The sequence below is a fragment of the Nesoenas mayeri genome, assembly GCF_963082525.1.
Source record: "Nesoenas mayeri genome assembly, chromosome: 10".
Taxonomy (NCBI): Eukaryota; Metazoa; Chordata; class Aves; order Columbiformes; family Columbidae; genus Nesoenas; species Nesoenas mayeri.
Genome location: NC_137560.1, coordinates 20,794,436 through 20,809,079, shown reverse-complemented (window position 1 = coordinate 20,809,079; position 14,644 = coordinate 20,794,436). Strand labels below are relative to the sequence as shown.

General features: G+C 46.0%; 1 protein-coding gene across 1 annotated transcript; it reads right to left on the bottom strand.

The window, feature by feature from the left end:
- Window positions 1–376: 376 nt before the first annotated feature.
- Window positions 377–12,980, bottom strand: ZXDC (ZXD family zinc finger C; the record flags this gene model as incomplete). The annotated part of the gene is made up of 10 exons (XM_080350625.1): window positions 377–2,560; window positions 3,550–3,651; window positions 4,792–4,964; window positions 6,572–6,656; window positions 7,322–8,007; window positions 8,578–8,748; window positions 9,444–9,574; window positions 9,672–9,750; window positions 10,686–10,838; window positions 11,912–12,980. 10 exons carry the CDS (start codon window positions 12,978–12,980, stop codon window positions 2,474–2,476), a joined length of 2,736 nt encoding a protein of 911 aa, XP_080206751.1. The 3' UTR covers window positions 377–2,473.
- Window positions 12,981–14,644: the final 1,664 nt, after the last annotated feature.

Here is a 14,644-nt window from a genome sequence, read left to right as displayed (position 1 = left end):
ATAAATTAAACTTCTCTCCTTTTGCTTTCCAAGCTCCTGCTACCAACGCTCTTCTCATTCACTGTTTGACACAAATAGCACCGTCCCTACAAACCTGATTTAGGGAGATTTATCACAGTCCTGGGTAAAAATCTGTTATGCCACGACTAAGCCAGACACCTGACAGACCTGGATTATAACCACAAATCTGTTGCAGAACTATAAAAAACTAAGGCTATGCTTTAATCCAAAGGATGGGTTGCTATAGATTCCACCCCACTTCTGCGGAGCACACAGGTGAAGGAAAGACACAGCTCTGCATAAATCAAGCTGCTAACAATCAGCTTTATGTCAGATGCATCCATACAAAGAACAATACCCGGGGACAAACTGACCATAAAAAAAAGCCTTTATTGACCCTTTTGCACCAACAGTTCTTCAGGCATCCATTGCCAGCAATGGAGTTCAAGCCAAGTGATCCCATTTTCGTCCCAAAGAGGTTAGCACTTTACATTCACTTACAAAGCTGAGTGAGGTACATTTTAACAAGTAGAAAGATTCGGTTGCAAGTCCCATAACAAAAAAAGAAAAAAAAAACAAACAAAGGAGTGTTCCTTGGCCATTTTAGTAGATTAAGAACTGGTGTGGCTGTTGAGAACGGAATAACGCAGGCATTGGGAGCTCAAGGTGCCTCGGCTTCCAGGGAGAGCACGGTGACCACGAGCACACGACCCCGTAGTTGCTGTTCAGCACGATTCCTCAACCCTCCTACCTCTCGGGACAGATGGACTCTGTGCTGCAGTCACAGGCACAAAATCTCATCTACCAGTTAGTTTTGGTTTGGAAACCCAGCCTGAGAGGGTTAAGAGATTCCCTGGGCATAAGCTGTAAACTCAGGGTGAGAGGAACAGAGAGACCTCAATGCTCAGTTAAGCTACAGATAGAAAAATAGAACTGGTTCAACCAGAAGATAAAATACTGCCTACAAACCAGGAGCTGAAGTTGAATGTAACCTGGATACTTTTTTTCCCCCTCCCCAAGTCTTCAACCAAAAGAGCATTTATCTGGACATGTACATAGTTCAAAAGGCACAGGAAGTAAAAGCATTTCTGAATGACCTCGTGTGAATTCGATATAACTGTAAAATAAATAAATATGTGCAAGATTAGAAAGATCACAACGTTCTTCTGCATGACATTATCTTATTCTGTAAAAAAAAAATACACATACGTGCATACACACACCTCATTGAGAATAAAAAACAGTACATACACCCTTTTATCAAACTCCTATACATAGTTTTATAGGCATTCAGTACATCACCATAAGAAACATTTAAATTACTACCTCAAAATGTAACCAAAGGTGGTGGTGTTTTTTCCTATACAACCCTATGCTTATTTAAGTGACTGCAATCCAGGTAAGTAGAGTACATACAACCTCTCCCCCGTCCTCAAGACAAACTGCCGGTTTTCAATGGGGCAAATCTTCCCAGGTAACAATTCCTTTCCCCTCATAAAACTCTTACAACTGTATATTCTGTAAACCAGCCGGAAGCTCCACATGCACGTGACACTCTGGGATATCAATAAAGAACAAGTGTTAACAGTGTTCAATTGAAAAAGAAATAACATAGTGACCAGTTTCTAGGTAACTTGGCAGCAGTCTATAGATGAGATAAAATCAAGGTGCTTACGTTTAGGTTATGGTCAACATTCCTCCCAAAAAAGGGAACACAAACATAAAACTAACCTCTCCAATGCTGTTGGACTCGTAGCTAAATCACTTACAGTGAGTACAGTTCTATTGTAGTTTTCAAGTTTTGCTGGAAGAATTCAGCAAAGTATTCGGGACACAGGAGCAAAGAAAGGGAGAAACTCAACATGAGCTACGAACTGATTCACAGCTAAGTTAACATTTAGAATCTAGCTTTCTAAAACAAAGATTTTAGAGCATCTCGTTTTCATGGCATAGGACATTAATTTTGTTACTTGGGACAATTTATTCCAGTTTTCTGCCAAAACACAGGGGCCGAAACCATTATTTTTTATGTGTGTGGAAAACACTCGCAAATTAACTCTTAATTCCTCAATAACACTGGTTCCTTCCAGAAGGGAAGTTTTAACTGTTGTAGGCAGGATTAGAAATTTGTACTTGTTAGCTGTAGAATACTTGCTTTCCTGTGAAAACAGTAAATATTACCTCAGTTTGAAGTTGAATACAGTACTTCTCCCTGAAACAACACTGTACAGCGTCTGCCTCGGCCTCCCCAACCCCGAGGCAGACGGGGTATCTTACACAGGCACATCAAGTGGGATTTACATTTAAGAAAAACCTTTCAGTTGCAACTGTCCTTAGCAAATTGCAAAGAGTGCAACCATAATCCAGTATTCCTAGTTTCCATATTTTCCTTGGAAAAAGACCCCCACAGTTATCTCACTCTGTCGAGACACGATTGCCCACTTTGTTTTCAAGTAACTGTTCTTCGTAACGGTCATTCCAGATCCTGTAAGTTGATTGTGCTTCCAGTGAACTGAGAATTATCAGAACCTGCATCATCTTCAGCGGAATTGTGTGGTTCCTGTTAAATCAAAGAGCAGGACAAGTTCAGTGTTTTCACCCCCACAGGTTTTTAATGCTTCTCGGTAAGATTATTTTGCCATTTATCCAACATCAGATAAATGCTTTGAACGGTTTACAGGAAACCCAAAGCTTTCCTGCTTTGGGGTCTCACTCAAACAGCACCGCTACACTGGAACATTTCAGATGAGCGTTACTAATGGAGATAAATTTAAAATCATTGACTATTTGCTCGTCCTCTATTAACTGTCCACCATGGCCAACAATTCTAGTACTCTTCTTGGATTTCTAGGTTTATCACAGCACAAAAGCTTTAGGTTTATCACTAACACAAAAGCTTTATTTTCTATCGCAGAGAAGCACCCTTGGTAAGAATAACTGCATTGCAGAGTTTATAAAAACTGAAGCCACACACAGTCAAGTAGAAAATGCAGTTTCTGTACACACTAATTGCTGCTCAGTTCTCAGCTGCTCCTACATTTACACAAGAGGCCACAGGAAGCTTTCTGTGTTCAAACACCACTGATACTCAGTAGGGCAAGTAATGAAACCAAGGACTGCAGAAGCGAGCACTTTTTAATCTGCCATTCCCAAACACACAGCGGTCTGAAATCCATGCTCAAGATTTTCTTTCCCACTTGCCCACCCTTCCTGTAGCCCGTTACATATCAATTCTGATCCTCTTTCTAGACCCACTTAATGTCTATAGGATGGGATCAGGAAAACAAGGATGAGGCACTTCAGTAATAAATGAGTAACACTTAGTTATTCATTACTCGGTAACAGAGGAAGAAAAACAACCAGCTATGATGTGTCAAAGGTTGGTAACACAAGATAAATGCTGCAGTGCAGCTCTCTGCTTACTGCTTCTTGTAAGTGAAATTAAAGTCCCAATGGAAAAGGAGTTATTTTCATTAGGCTGAATACCAGAGTCTCCACAGTAAACTCTCCTCTGTTTCAAGCTAAGCAACACAACCCAGCGTGCTGTACCTGAAGTATGTGAACAGGTAAATCCACTGTAAGCTGAGAATGTGACGAGGAGGACTGAGAGCTCAGCTGAAAGGGCAAATCTCCCTCTCCCGGGGAATCATCCTGTTAATGCAGAGACATCATGTGATTACTAGAACTTCAAACATTCCAGCACAATATAGCAAATTTCACTCAGCCTCGCAACCTAAACAAAATCTGATAAAGCTACTGCAATGTAGCTTTATCCAAAAAGATACATGGAATATTAACTGCTACTTAAATCTGAACCTTGCTCAGTGTACAGCCTATTAACCTATCATAATCAGCTTGGAAAATTGGCAAGATCTGGAAAGGAAGGAACGATTCACCTCCCAACAAACCAAACACTCACAAATATGCAACAAGTTTCATGGTGTTGTGTGAAGCTGATACTTAACATCAAACTTACAAACATCTACACTCGAGAGAAAATGAGACAGATGGAGAACTCAGCCCATAGCTTCCTCCATACCATACGTTGTCAGGAATGAAGTGGAATTAACTTACCCTCTCTCTGGATACTAGATATACCTGGCCAAAAATGTATTATCAGCCATGCTCTGCTAATCAGCCCACATGGATTAGCAGGTATTTTTAGAAAAGAAAAAATCTTAACCTTTATTTCAACAATTTCGAGAAAGAAGAGTTCAGGCTGAAACTCCATTTTGAAGGTATTTTGTCATAAGTCTCATTGTAAATGAGACTGACTTACCTTGTAAATGAGAGAGAGAGATGGAGTAATGTAAGAATATGGGAGGGTGTTGACAAAAGCAGACTGGAGGAAGAAGTCCTAAGCCCTTAAAGGATCACAACTCTCACATGCAAAACACAAGTTTGCTAAAACTCTTCATTCCCCTGTAGTGTTACCTGCATCGAGTGCATCCAGCCTAAGAACCTGAACAGGATGTTCCCCACCGTTACAGTGCCTGTATATTCCAGGCTGAACTGACTCTAAGTACTAAACCAAATAAAAATATCTCACCCATTTCCACAATGCACCTGTTTGGGTCCTCAGCAGTTGTATGATTGAACCAGCTCTGTTTTCAGGCATTTCTAGATCTCTCTAAAGCCAGTCTCGCGGGAAAGTACATGGTACATACTGCAGATCTCAGGATCCCTTCTAGGGGCATTATTACCTTAGTCCACAAGGAGTCAGATTCTTCCATAAATGTGCCAGTTTGGGTAACAAAGAAGAAGGGCATGTTTTTCCTCCTCTGCTCTTACCTGAAGCAGCTGAATTTGCACGTACTGGGCTCCGGTGGCCGGGTCCCTTATGGTCAGCCCTCCATTTGGCAGAACTATGTTGCCACCCAGTCGACTGCCAGGGGTGGAGGGTGAAAAGCTGGTGGGGCTTACTTTCCCACCCTTGCTTTTCCTCTGCCCAGAGCCAGATGCCCCTAAAAAAAGAGACCAATTTGAATATTTACATGGTCAGAAGCGATTTGCCAAAGTCTCCTGCTAGTATTTTTTCAATTTTTGCAGCTATTTACACTACGCAAAGGCCTGGAACACTGCAATGTAATTAAGCACCATCTGATAATTGCTGCAAGGCCAGACAGCGACGAGCTGATGAACTCCAACTGCTGACTGAGCATCTTTTTACATGAATGCACTTAGAACCACAGCACAAACTGCTAAGCTTAGGGCTCACTCTGGTGGTAGCACACAAATACCAGCATATTTGTAGAGTTAGGAATGAGGAAGCATTTCTATTGTTAGTTTTGCAGCTCATTTCCTGAGAAGTCACGTACGTCATTTTTCCAAAAAGAACACAGTGAAGCTCACCTATTTCCGGAAAGATTTCAATGACTATTCAGTAGAATAGGCCACAGAAATTCAACTACCACAACCTTGAGCATTTTTCAGTTTAAAACACAACAAACTAGCTGCTTGTATCACAAGTTAGTTTTGTTTGTTATAGTAAATAAAAGGCTTGAGTAATTTCTCTTTAAACACTGAACTTCCCTCTCCAGTGTTCATTCAATCAAGTTAAACCAATAAGGAACACAAGACCCTTCACACCACTTTGAAAAGCGCACAGCAGCAATAAGGCAGCAGCTGGTGAGGAGGGAACTACTGGGAGGCTTGAGTAGGAACAGAAATAGGAGTTTTCTGAGCTCACTTTAGGAGACATGCGGATTAAGTGTAACCATCTTTTTAAACTGACGTCCAAAAGACACATTTGATGATACAAGCATGCTTAGAAATAGCTTCGTAAAGCAGTTATCCTTCCATGTGATGATTCACTAACCAGATAGATTGATGCAGTTATGCCTTTTACAAGCATTGAAACTTGACAGTGCCCAATTCAGAACTAGTCCCTTAACTCACCTTAAAAATTATCACCTTGATTTTCAGAGGTGGAAGGTACTAAGAGGCACCCCAGCCCCAATAACAGACACAACTCGAACGCCTGAGCTCAAACAAGTCTAATGAGCCACAGGCCCCGTTTGATCTGACAAAGTAACGATGTATAATTCACATCAGACAGCTCTGTGACAAAGAAATCGTGACCTAAACCTCACCCTGCACAAGAACGCTCAACATGGCTAAAATCTAAGAGAGGGGTTTGAGTCATTCTAGATAACTAAGTAATAAATTCCTTAACACTGTTACTGAGTGAAACATGGAAGCAAAACAAATCCAGCTGATGCTTACACTGTCTGTACTGAGTAAAAGAGAATCCACTAGGTAAGACCAAGAGCATAAACAGAAAGAAAATGATCTTTTTTGCTCTAATAAGAAAATAAAAAGCAGATGAAGATGTGGAGGGATGGTGTCTTCTAACAATCATAAAACATACGGTGCAGATTTCTTTGTAAACTTACAGTGAATTAGATATTCGACGGAATGTGATTATCCCGAGTAACAGATGGTATACCGCGTGCATAATTATTTTAACTAGCAATAAACCAGATGGGATGTTTAAGAATGTACTCAGGTACCTGCTCAAAACCTTAAGTAATTGTATTTAGTAAGTTGTGCATAATTAATGGCTTCTCACCTGTGCTGCTGCCATTCCCTTTCTGTTTTCTTTTCTTGGCCAGCTGAATGGCTCTGTAGTCTGTTCTTGCAGATCCGCTGCTCTCCTAGGGAAAATAAAAGAGGCAAAGTTTTTTGAATGCAAGAACAAACCAAGACAATGAACACAGACTAAAGAGTTCTCAGGTGCAGTTATGTTACACTGCAAACACTGAATGCTGGTTTCCCATGCTCTTCTGATTAGTTCTAATAAATTTGCTGCATGTACTTAATATGTGCAATTCAACACAAAAGGAAGTGGGCACCACGTTTAGAAGTGTTCAGATTTTTAATGGGGCAAGCATTTACTTTGTAATCTAAATGAAGTTACCTCTGCAGTAACATAGTAAAGGGAAGAGTACTTAAAATGGGAACGAGGACTCATGTCAAAATGCTTCAGTTACTCTCAGAGCCCAAATCTTTCCCTGGAACCAAATGCAGAAGAAATACCACATATTCTTGGGTATTCTCATAAACCTTTGAACGGTTCTCCCTTAATTCTCCCCACTGGAATTCCAGTATTTCTTAAGAGAACTTATCACCACACTGAACCTCCTTCTGACAACACACCATTCAGCATAACAATCAACATCCTTCATCAGAAAAAGCCAAAACACACGATCTGCAAAATCTGAGAGAAAAGTCTCCCTATGAGGCAGAAGTAGCGATGGACAACCCCAAAGTCAGGGTGTCTCAGTCATCCAGGGGTAAAATGAACAGAATTACTGCACACCAAGAATGAGCTGCCAGTCACTGTGCCAAGATCCATTTCTTTCTGGGCACTGTAGCTCCCCGGGGGGTTGGAGAAGACAAACTGCGTCACTACTTTGCTGCCCTCTTGTTGACTGACAACGTCCGAGCCAGGAAGCAAATTCCGTTCAACTTTAGTCGGCGTTAGTAACTCAGGCACATTGGTACCGCCGAGGCTACTGGAAGGAGTCAAAGTGGCCGTGTCGATTGTTAAATTATTGCTGGATGTCAAACCGTGCACTTCTTGACTGGAATTCCTCACCGACAGAGATGCCAGCGAACCCAAGGCTTCCGCGTTGACAGTCTGTACATCATCCAAATTTAAAGTGCTTTGCTGCAGAACTGTTGTGCCGGTTCCCAGCAAGAGAGAACTGTCCAGGCTCTGCGGCATGTCACTGCTGGCCACCAGGATCAAAGGATCGACCGCCTGGCTTAAAGAATTGTTACTGACAGGCAGGTTTCCGCCGAGCGTCGAGCCCACCGAAGCGACATCGATCGTGACGATCCCCGAGTTCACGAGCGCCATGTCTGTTGCAATTCCAGAATTGTTACTTGACACGTTGGAGAACAGGGATACGAGGTCTATGTTGCTGAGATCGCTCTGGCCCGGACTGGTAAGTTCACTGCTGGGTGTGAGGGAGCTGGTTGCTTCGAGCTGAGTGAGGAGATCTGGGAAAGAAGGGGTTTGGTTAGAAGACAGACCTTCATCAAACAATGGGTAGAAAAATATGAATGAGCAAGCTTAAAACTCTAGATTCTCAGCCTACTAAAGCACTTCCCAACTTCTCTGCTAGTAGATTAAAGGAAAAGCAGTTTACTGAAATGAGAAAGTCACTCGTTCACTGAGAAATTTCAGTTACAACAGTACTTGCCAAAAGACAACACTAAGGCAACCCTGACTCAGGTTGTAGAGGAGTAGAAAAGGAGCACAAAAAGAAGTGCTTTTAGTTCTTGATGACATTTTACAGATGGTGCAGGGAAGGATAAGCTCTACCTCATTCCAAAAAGCTCCAATTTCTTACAGCTTCACAGAGGTCAAGCTCAAGTCTCACTTTCTGACATTCAGTTACAAGTCCCACTAAAAATTCTAAGGGAGGAAAACCAACCCCAGTCTCACTGAATATTCTGCCATTCATATCGATGGAGCTCAGATTTCAACATCAGTAAATACACTTTTTCCTTAATAAAACACTTCATTTTTCCATTGCACCCTCCTGTAGTTCAAAACAAATGCTTTACCTGGGCTGAAGTTATGCTGTTTGACCATGTGCGTCTTCATACTGTGTTTGGAAGTGAACAATTTATTACAGCTCGATACAGGGCAACGAGTCTTCAATGAGTCCACATCCTGCAGGTGTTTTTTGGAGTGAATATACAGACTACTTCGTGCTGAAAATTTTGCGCAACAGCCTGCAAGAAGATATTCAAAGCTTTGAAGTTTCATCTAATTTCAATTTGATGTTCATATTTAGTATCTTAACGAATCAGAGTCGCTCTGCAGAACTCTATTTGCTATTTTGCAGTGCCTGTGCACAGCCAGAGGAATCAGAAGAAAGCCAAATATAGATTTCCTCGTTTTACATCAAGGACATTCAGTGGGTAGCGCCGTTCCCACATAGGATAATTCAACAACCTGTTTCTGACAACAAGAAACTCTTAAATCATTCGGTGTAACACACAACATTTGCCTACTGTGGCATCTTAAAGTCTTAATGAAAACCACTGACAAAACCATTAAAAGGAGAAACAATCACCAAGCAGAGCTGCTTTACTTTATGAAGCAGAATATTCCAGCTCTGACTATGAGAAGCAGGACTTTTCAGAATAAAACAGTCCTGTTCATCATAAAGAAAAAATAAATATCAAGCTAGAAAATGAAGCAATGTTTTCTCCGCAATCCATAAATTTGAGAACGATTGCTCATATAGTTACAATGTCTTCTGTTTAGTTTTACTTCTTCAAACTCTGTTAGAAGACTCGCCCTAAATTGTTCCAATCCTCTAACAAGCTCGCATGTGGGGAAAAGGGAATATACACACCATATAAAATCTTTAGGCAATATACACACCAAATACCAGTTTACACATAGAAGAGTGGAACAATACCTTCTACTGGACACTCAAATGGCTTTGTGCCAAGGTGAGTTATACTGTGGCCTTTCAAATGTTCTGCTCTCGTGAAGGACTTCCCACAGCCTTCCACTGGGCACATGAATCTCCTGTCGTCTTCGTGTTTCCTGCAAGGGAAGGAAATTGCCATTGGCATGATTAAATTCACTGCCGCTTAAATACTGGAAGAGAAACAAAGGGCATAATCAGAAAAGGCTACCTTACCTTTTATGCCTCAGCAGCTTGGACATACTGGTGAAAGACCAGCCACAACCTTCGAAGTCGCAGATAAAAGGCCTTTCACCTTAAGCAAAGAAAGGTTACATCAATAATTCAATTTGGAAATACACACTGCTACTAGGAAATCTCAAGAGCTGCTTAAACTGGATTAATTTAAGGCAAGACACAACCACCCTCTCCTGCAGTTCCTGTGATGCCCCATCCTGCTGGTACTGAGTCGTCTTTAACTCAAGCCCATCATGTGTGATTTTCAATCCATCTCATATCAATCTGAGCTATCTTGAAGGTGCTTCAAAAACCAGCAACAGCATTATTCAAAACAGAACCACAGCTGATATTCTTTTCTTTTTTCATGACCCATGATTATATATTGATTATAATACAGTATATTATATGAGACCAGCTTCCATCATGTCTTCACTAAATGTAAACAACACTTAAAAAAATAACAAAAACAAGAAACACCCCAAACAAAAAAAAAGACAGAAAAGCAAACCCCACACAGTAAAGCCATGAAAACAGGAAACCAGAGGGCAGCAGAGTGTACACACAGTTGTCTTTAAAACATTAAAAGGCTGGATTTCAGCTCAGCAGTGGTCCTTGGAAGTCAGGAGTGCTTGCTTAAGTTGAAATTTACCTTCTTGCTGTTCCAAACCTTGGTACATACATTTCAGTGTTCTGAGAGCTTTTTAGACATTGTTTTTGACTAATAATAGAATTTAGACAATGTTTTGAATGTCTATAAACTTGGGAGTAGAGCTGGGATACTTTTCTGAACAGACTTTGCATTCAAAAAGCCCCAGCTTTGCATGTCCGTAGCTACTTTGTATTTTGCAAATTCATTCAGCAGATTCCTAACCCCCAGAGGGCCAAGAATCAAACACTTTCCCTGACTCTAAATAACTTGTCGCCCTTTCACCCTTCATGACTTTCATTTTTTCCCAGCAAACTGAAGTCCACTCTCCACATATTCTGTGTACAAGTCACCCTTATGAATACCTGTGTGGCTCCTCATGTGGATTTTCAGCCGGCAGGCTTTGTCATACTGCTTGTTACAGCCAGGGAAGGAACAGGAGAACTGCTCTTGCTCTCTGAAGTGGGCTCGATTATGGGAGAATAACGCACTCACTGTGATAAACGTTCTGTCACAGCCTGGGAATAGAAGGGAAACAGCACGTCAGTTTGATATAAAAACAAATCAGGGAAATCACATTGTTTTCTACCTCCCAACTTTTCTGGAGGGACGTTCATGATCCTTTTTCAAAGATATTACACCCTGGCACATAGAAACGACAAACACACAATCCTAAACGACACTAGTTGCAGGGATTACAACTATTTAGCCAAGGTGTGCTATCAAAACACATACAGCACAGTATACCACTGAACAGCTGCAGAATCACAGACCACAGAATCACTGAGCTTGGGAAAGATCTTTTGAGTCCAACCATAAACCTAACACTGCCAAGTCCACCACTAAACCATGTCCCTAAGCCCACATCTACATTATAGTTAGGATTCTTGTGCACTGAATACTAGAGAAATATACAACAAATTTATTTCAGTGGCTTCAGGATTTCACCCACAGACAAGGATTACAAGGATTCCAGCCTCACAACGTATGTGCTGCGACTTAAGGTGTTTCACCACACCAGCACAACGCTACTGAATCCCAGACTGCTTGGGGTTGAAGGGACCTCTGGAGACCCCCCAGTCCAACCACTGCTAACGCGGGGTCACCAGAGCAGATCGCACAGGGTTGGTCCAGGTGGGTTTGAATGTCTCCAGAGAAGGAGACTCCACACCCGCTCTGGGCAGCCTGTTCCAGGCTCTGGCACCTCAAAGAAAGAAGTTTCTCCTCATATTCAGATGGACCCTCCTGTGTTTCAGTGTGTGCCCGCTGCCCCTCACCCCGTCACTGGGCACCACTGTGAACAGTCTGGTCCATCCTCTTGATACCCACCCGCACGCAGGCTGAGCACCAAGGCACAGCACCTTCCAGCTCCCAAACCTTCCGTGTTGCTAACAGAGGTGGCCTGGAGGGGGGACCTTCCTCCGGACTCAGTGGGCGATGAGACACGGATGGAGGGACAGCGGCGCGGCAAAGCGAGCCGAGCCCCAGCACGGACTCAGCGCGGGGACCCCACCCGTACCCGCCGAGGTGTTTGTTTTACCAGGGTGCGGGGAGAAGGAGAACCCAGCCCCCAGGCCGGGCGGCGGCTTACCGGGGAAGTCGCAGCGGTAGGGCCGCTCGGGCTCCAGGTGGCTGCGGCGGCGGTGGGCGGCGAGGCGGGCGGCGCTGGGGAAGCGCTGCCCACAGGCCTCGCACTTGTGCGCCGCCTCCTGCTCGTGGGCGCGGCTGTGGGCCCGCAGGTTGTACACGGTGGTGAAGCGCTTGGCGCAGCCCGGCGCCGCGCAGGCGAAGGGCCGCAGCTTGTCGTGCGAGTGCAGGTGCCGCCGCAGCTTGTAGGCCGTGGCGAAGGACCAGGCGCAGCCCGGGACCGGGCAGCCGAAGGGCCGCGCCGCCGCCCCCGCCGCGCCCCGGCCGTCCTCCCCGCCGCCGCCGCCGTGCGCCGAGAGGCGGTGCAGCCGCAACTGCTGCTTGCGGGGAAAGGCCTCGCCGCAGCGCGGCTCCGGGCACGGGAAGACCGGCGGCGAGCGCGGCCGCGGCCCGCCCGGCGGCTCGGCGGGGCTGGCGGCGGGCGGCGCGGCGGGCGGCGGCGGCGTGGTGCCCGCGGCCTGCTCGGCGCCGGGCCCCAGCGTCAGGACGCCGTTCTCGATGCGCACCAGCAGGCTCTGGTTGTTGATGGTGATGGTCCCCGAGAAGGAGCCGTCCTCCGCGCCGCCATCGCCGCCGGCGGGGGGCAGCGACGGCGCCGGGGGAGGAGGCGGCGGCGGCGCCGAGCCGGGGGCCTCCTCCGGCGGCTCGGCGGGCGGCGGGCCGGGCGGGGCGCGCCCCGCTTCGCCGCCGCTCAGGCCGGCCTCGGCCGCGCCGCGCACCACGTTGAAGACGAGCAGGAGCCCGTCGCTGTCGGGCGCGGGCGGCGCGGGCGGCGCGCAGGGGCTGGGCGCCGGGCTGGCGCCGGGCTCCGGCTTCTCCTCTACCAGCAGCACCGGGAAGCTCACGTAGAGGCCCGACGCGGCGGTGCTGGCAGCGGGGGAGGAGGAGGCGGCGGCGGCCGCCGGCTCCCAGTCGGGCGGGCGGCGCGGGGCGGCGGGCGGCGCAGCGGGGCCGCCATGTTGTGCGGCGGGCCGGGCCCGGGCCGCCTCCGCGGGCAGCCCCTGCGTTTCCATCTTGGGGGTCCCTGTAGCAGCGGCTGAAACCGGAGCCGCGGGGCGGGGCCGGCGCGGGCCAGCGGGGAAACCCGGAGCCTGGAGTTCCGGAGCGGGCGCGGCCTGGGAGGCGCCGGGGAAACCCGGAGTGCGGAATTCTGGACGGGGCGGAGCCCCGGAGCTGCTCGGCCCTGGCGCCCCCCACTCTCCTCGGAGAAAGCCCCGGGAGACACCTTATTGTGCCTTTCCGTGCTTAAAAAAGGCCCATAAGAAAGATGGAGACAGACTTTGAGCAGGGCCTGTTGTGACACAAGGGCTGATGGCTTTAAACTTAAAGGAAGGGAGATTCAGGCTGGACATGAGCATGATGAGGGTGGTGAGAGCCTGGCCCAGGGTGGCCAGAGAGGTGGTGGCTGAACCATCCCTGAAGACATCCCAGGCCAGGCTGGATGGGGCTCTGAGCACCCTGAGCTGGTGAAGATGTCCCTGTTTCTGGTATCTGTTTATTTCTGTCAATAGCAAGGAAGAAGCCATGCCAGACCAAAGCAATTCTAAACTTGCAGCCACATTCGGAGACTTGCAGCAGGTAAAAACTTGAGCCATATAGCCTGTGCACCTTCTGCAGAAACATGGAAATAGCATTATAAACCAGCCTCGAGCAATATAGATTTCCTGTTCAAAGCATGGCCGTGGCCCTCCCCCCCCGCCCCCAGCCAGGGAAAGCAGAGCTGAAGGAAAGGGGGCAATGAGGAGGGCTGGGGTGCTGCACAGGGGCAAGGGAAAAGGACATACAAGATGACACTGAGGGTAGGAAAGAGGTGCTGAAGTTAGTTGAATCCGACCAAAAAACAACCCAAAAAACCACAAACTGAACCAAACCACAACATAGAGATTTATCTAATGCATACTTTTTCCTTTCTTTTTTTCATCCATGGGCAAAGGTTTCTTAAGGAGAATGTTCAGCTGCCTTCTGGCTCTCCAATGTTAAAGAAAAAGGGAAAATTATCCTGTATTTGCCATGGAAGTGACACAAGCCCTTTCCTGCTGTGGGGCCAACAAGCAGCCCCAGCAGATGGTGCTGTGAGCCTTCATTGCACAAATGGTGTCTCCTTTCTGCTAAGCCGTTTTGCATCCAGTCTCCAGCAGCAAGGATGGGAGACTGCTGGCCAGGCTGGTCCTTCTTGCCATAGAGCTGTAGGTACACGGGTGTACTTGCAACCTTATGACCTCTGGTCAGTAAGGATGAAAAGATTCCCTTTTTTTTGTCTGGCACGTGAAGGTGAGCACGCTGGCAGGTACCCCAATACTAAACAATGCACACATTACGAGTTCATAATAAATATTTCTTCAACATTTTGCCTTTGGTGGATTTTTCAACTCAGAATTAAGATGAACCTATACAGCAGCTCTACATTCCTTAGCACAGAAAAGCCAGCATGTTTTCTCGTTGCTCCTCATGCCAAAACAGTGTCCTAGTGCTTCTGGGCTATGAAGACTAGAGTGATTTTGTACAATAGCAAGATACAAACTTGGACCCAGTCCAGTGTGGTTATTAATAATAGGTAATGCATAACATATGTCAAAGCAAAGACTGTCAAATCTGGCTGACAACTACTCATATCTCAATCACAGAACTTGGCAATGTGCGTGGTTTTTTTTCCATAAAATAAAGCAATCCTGGATCA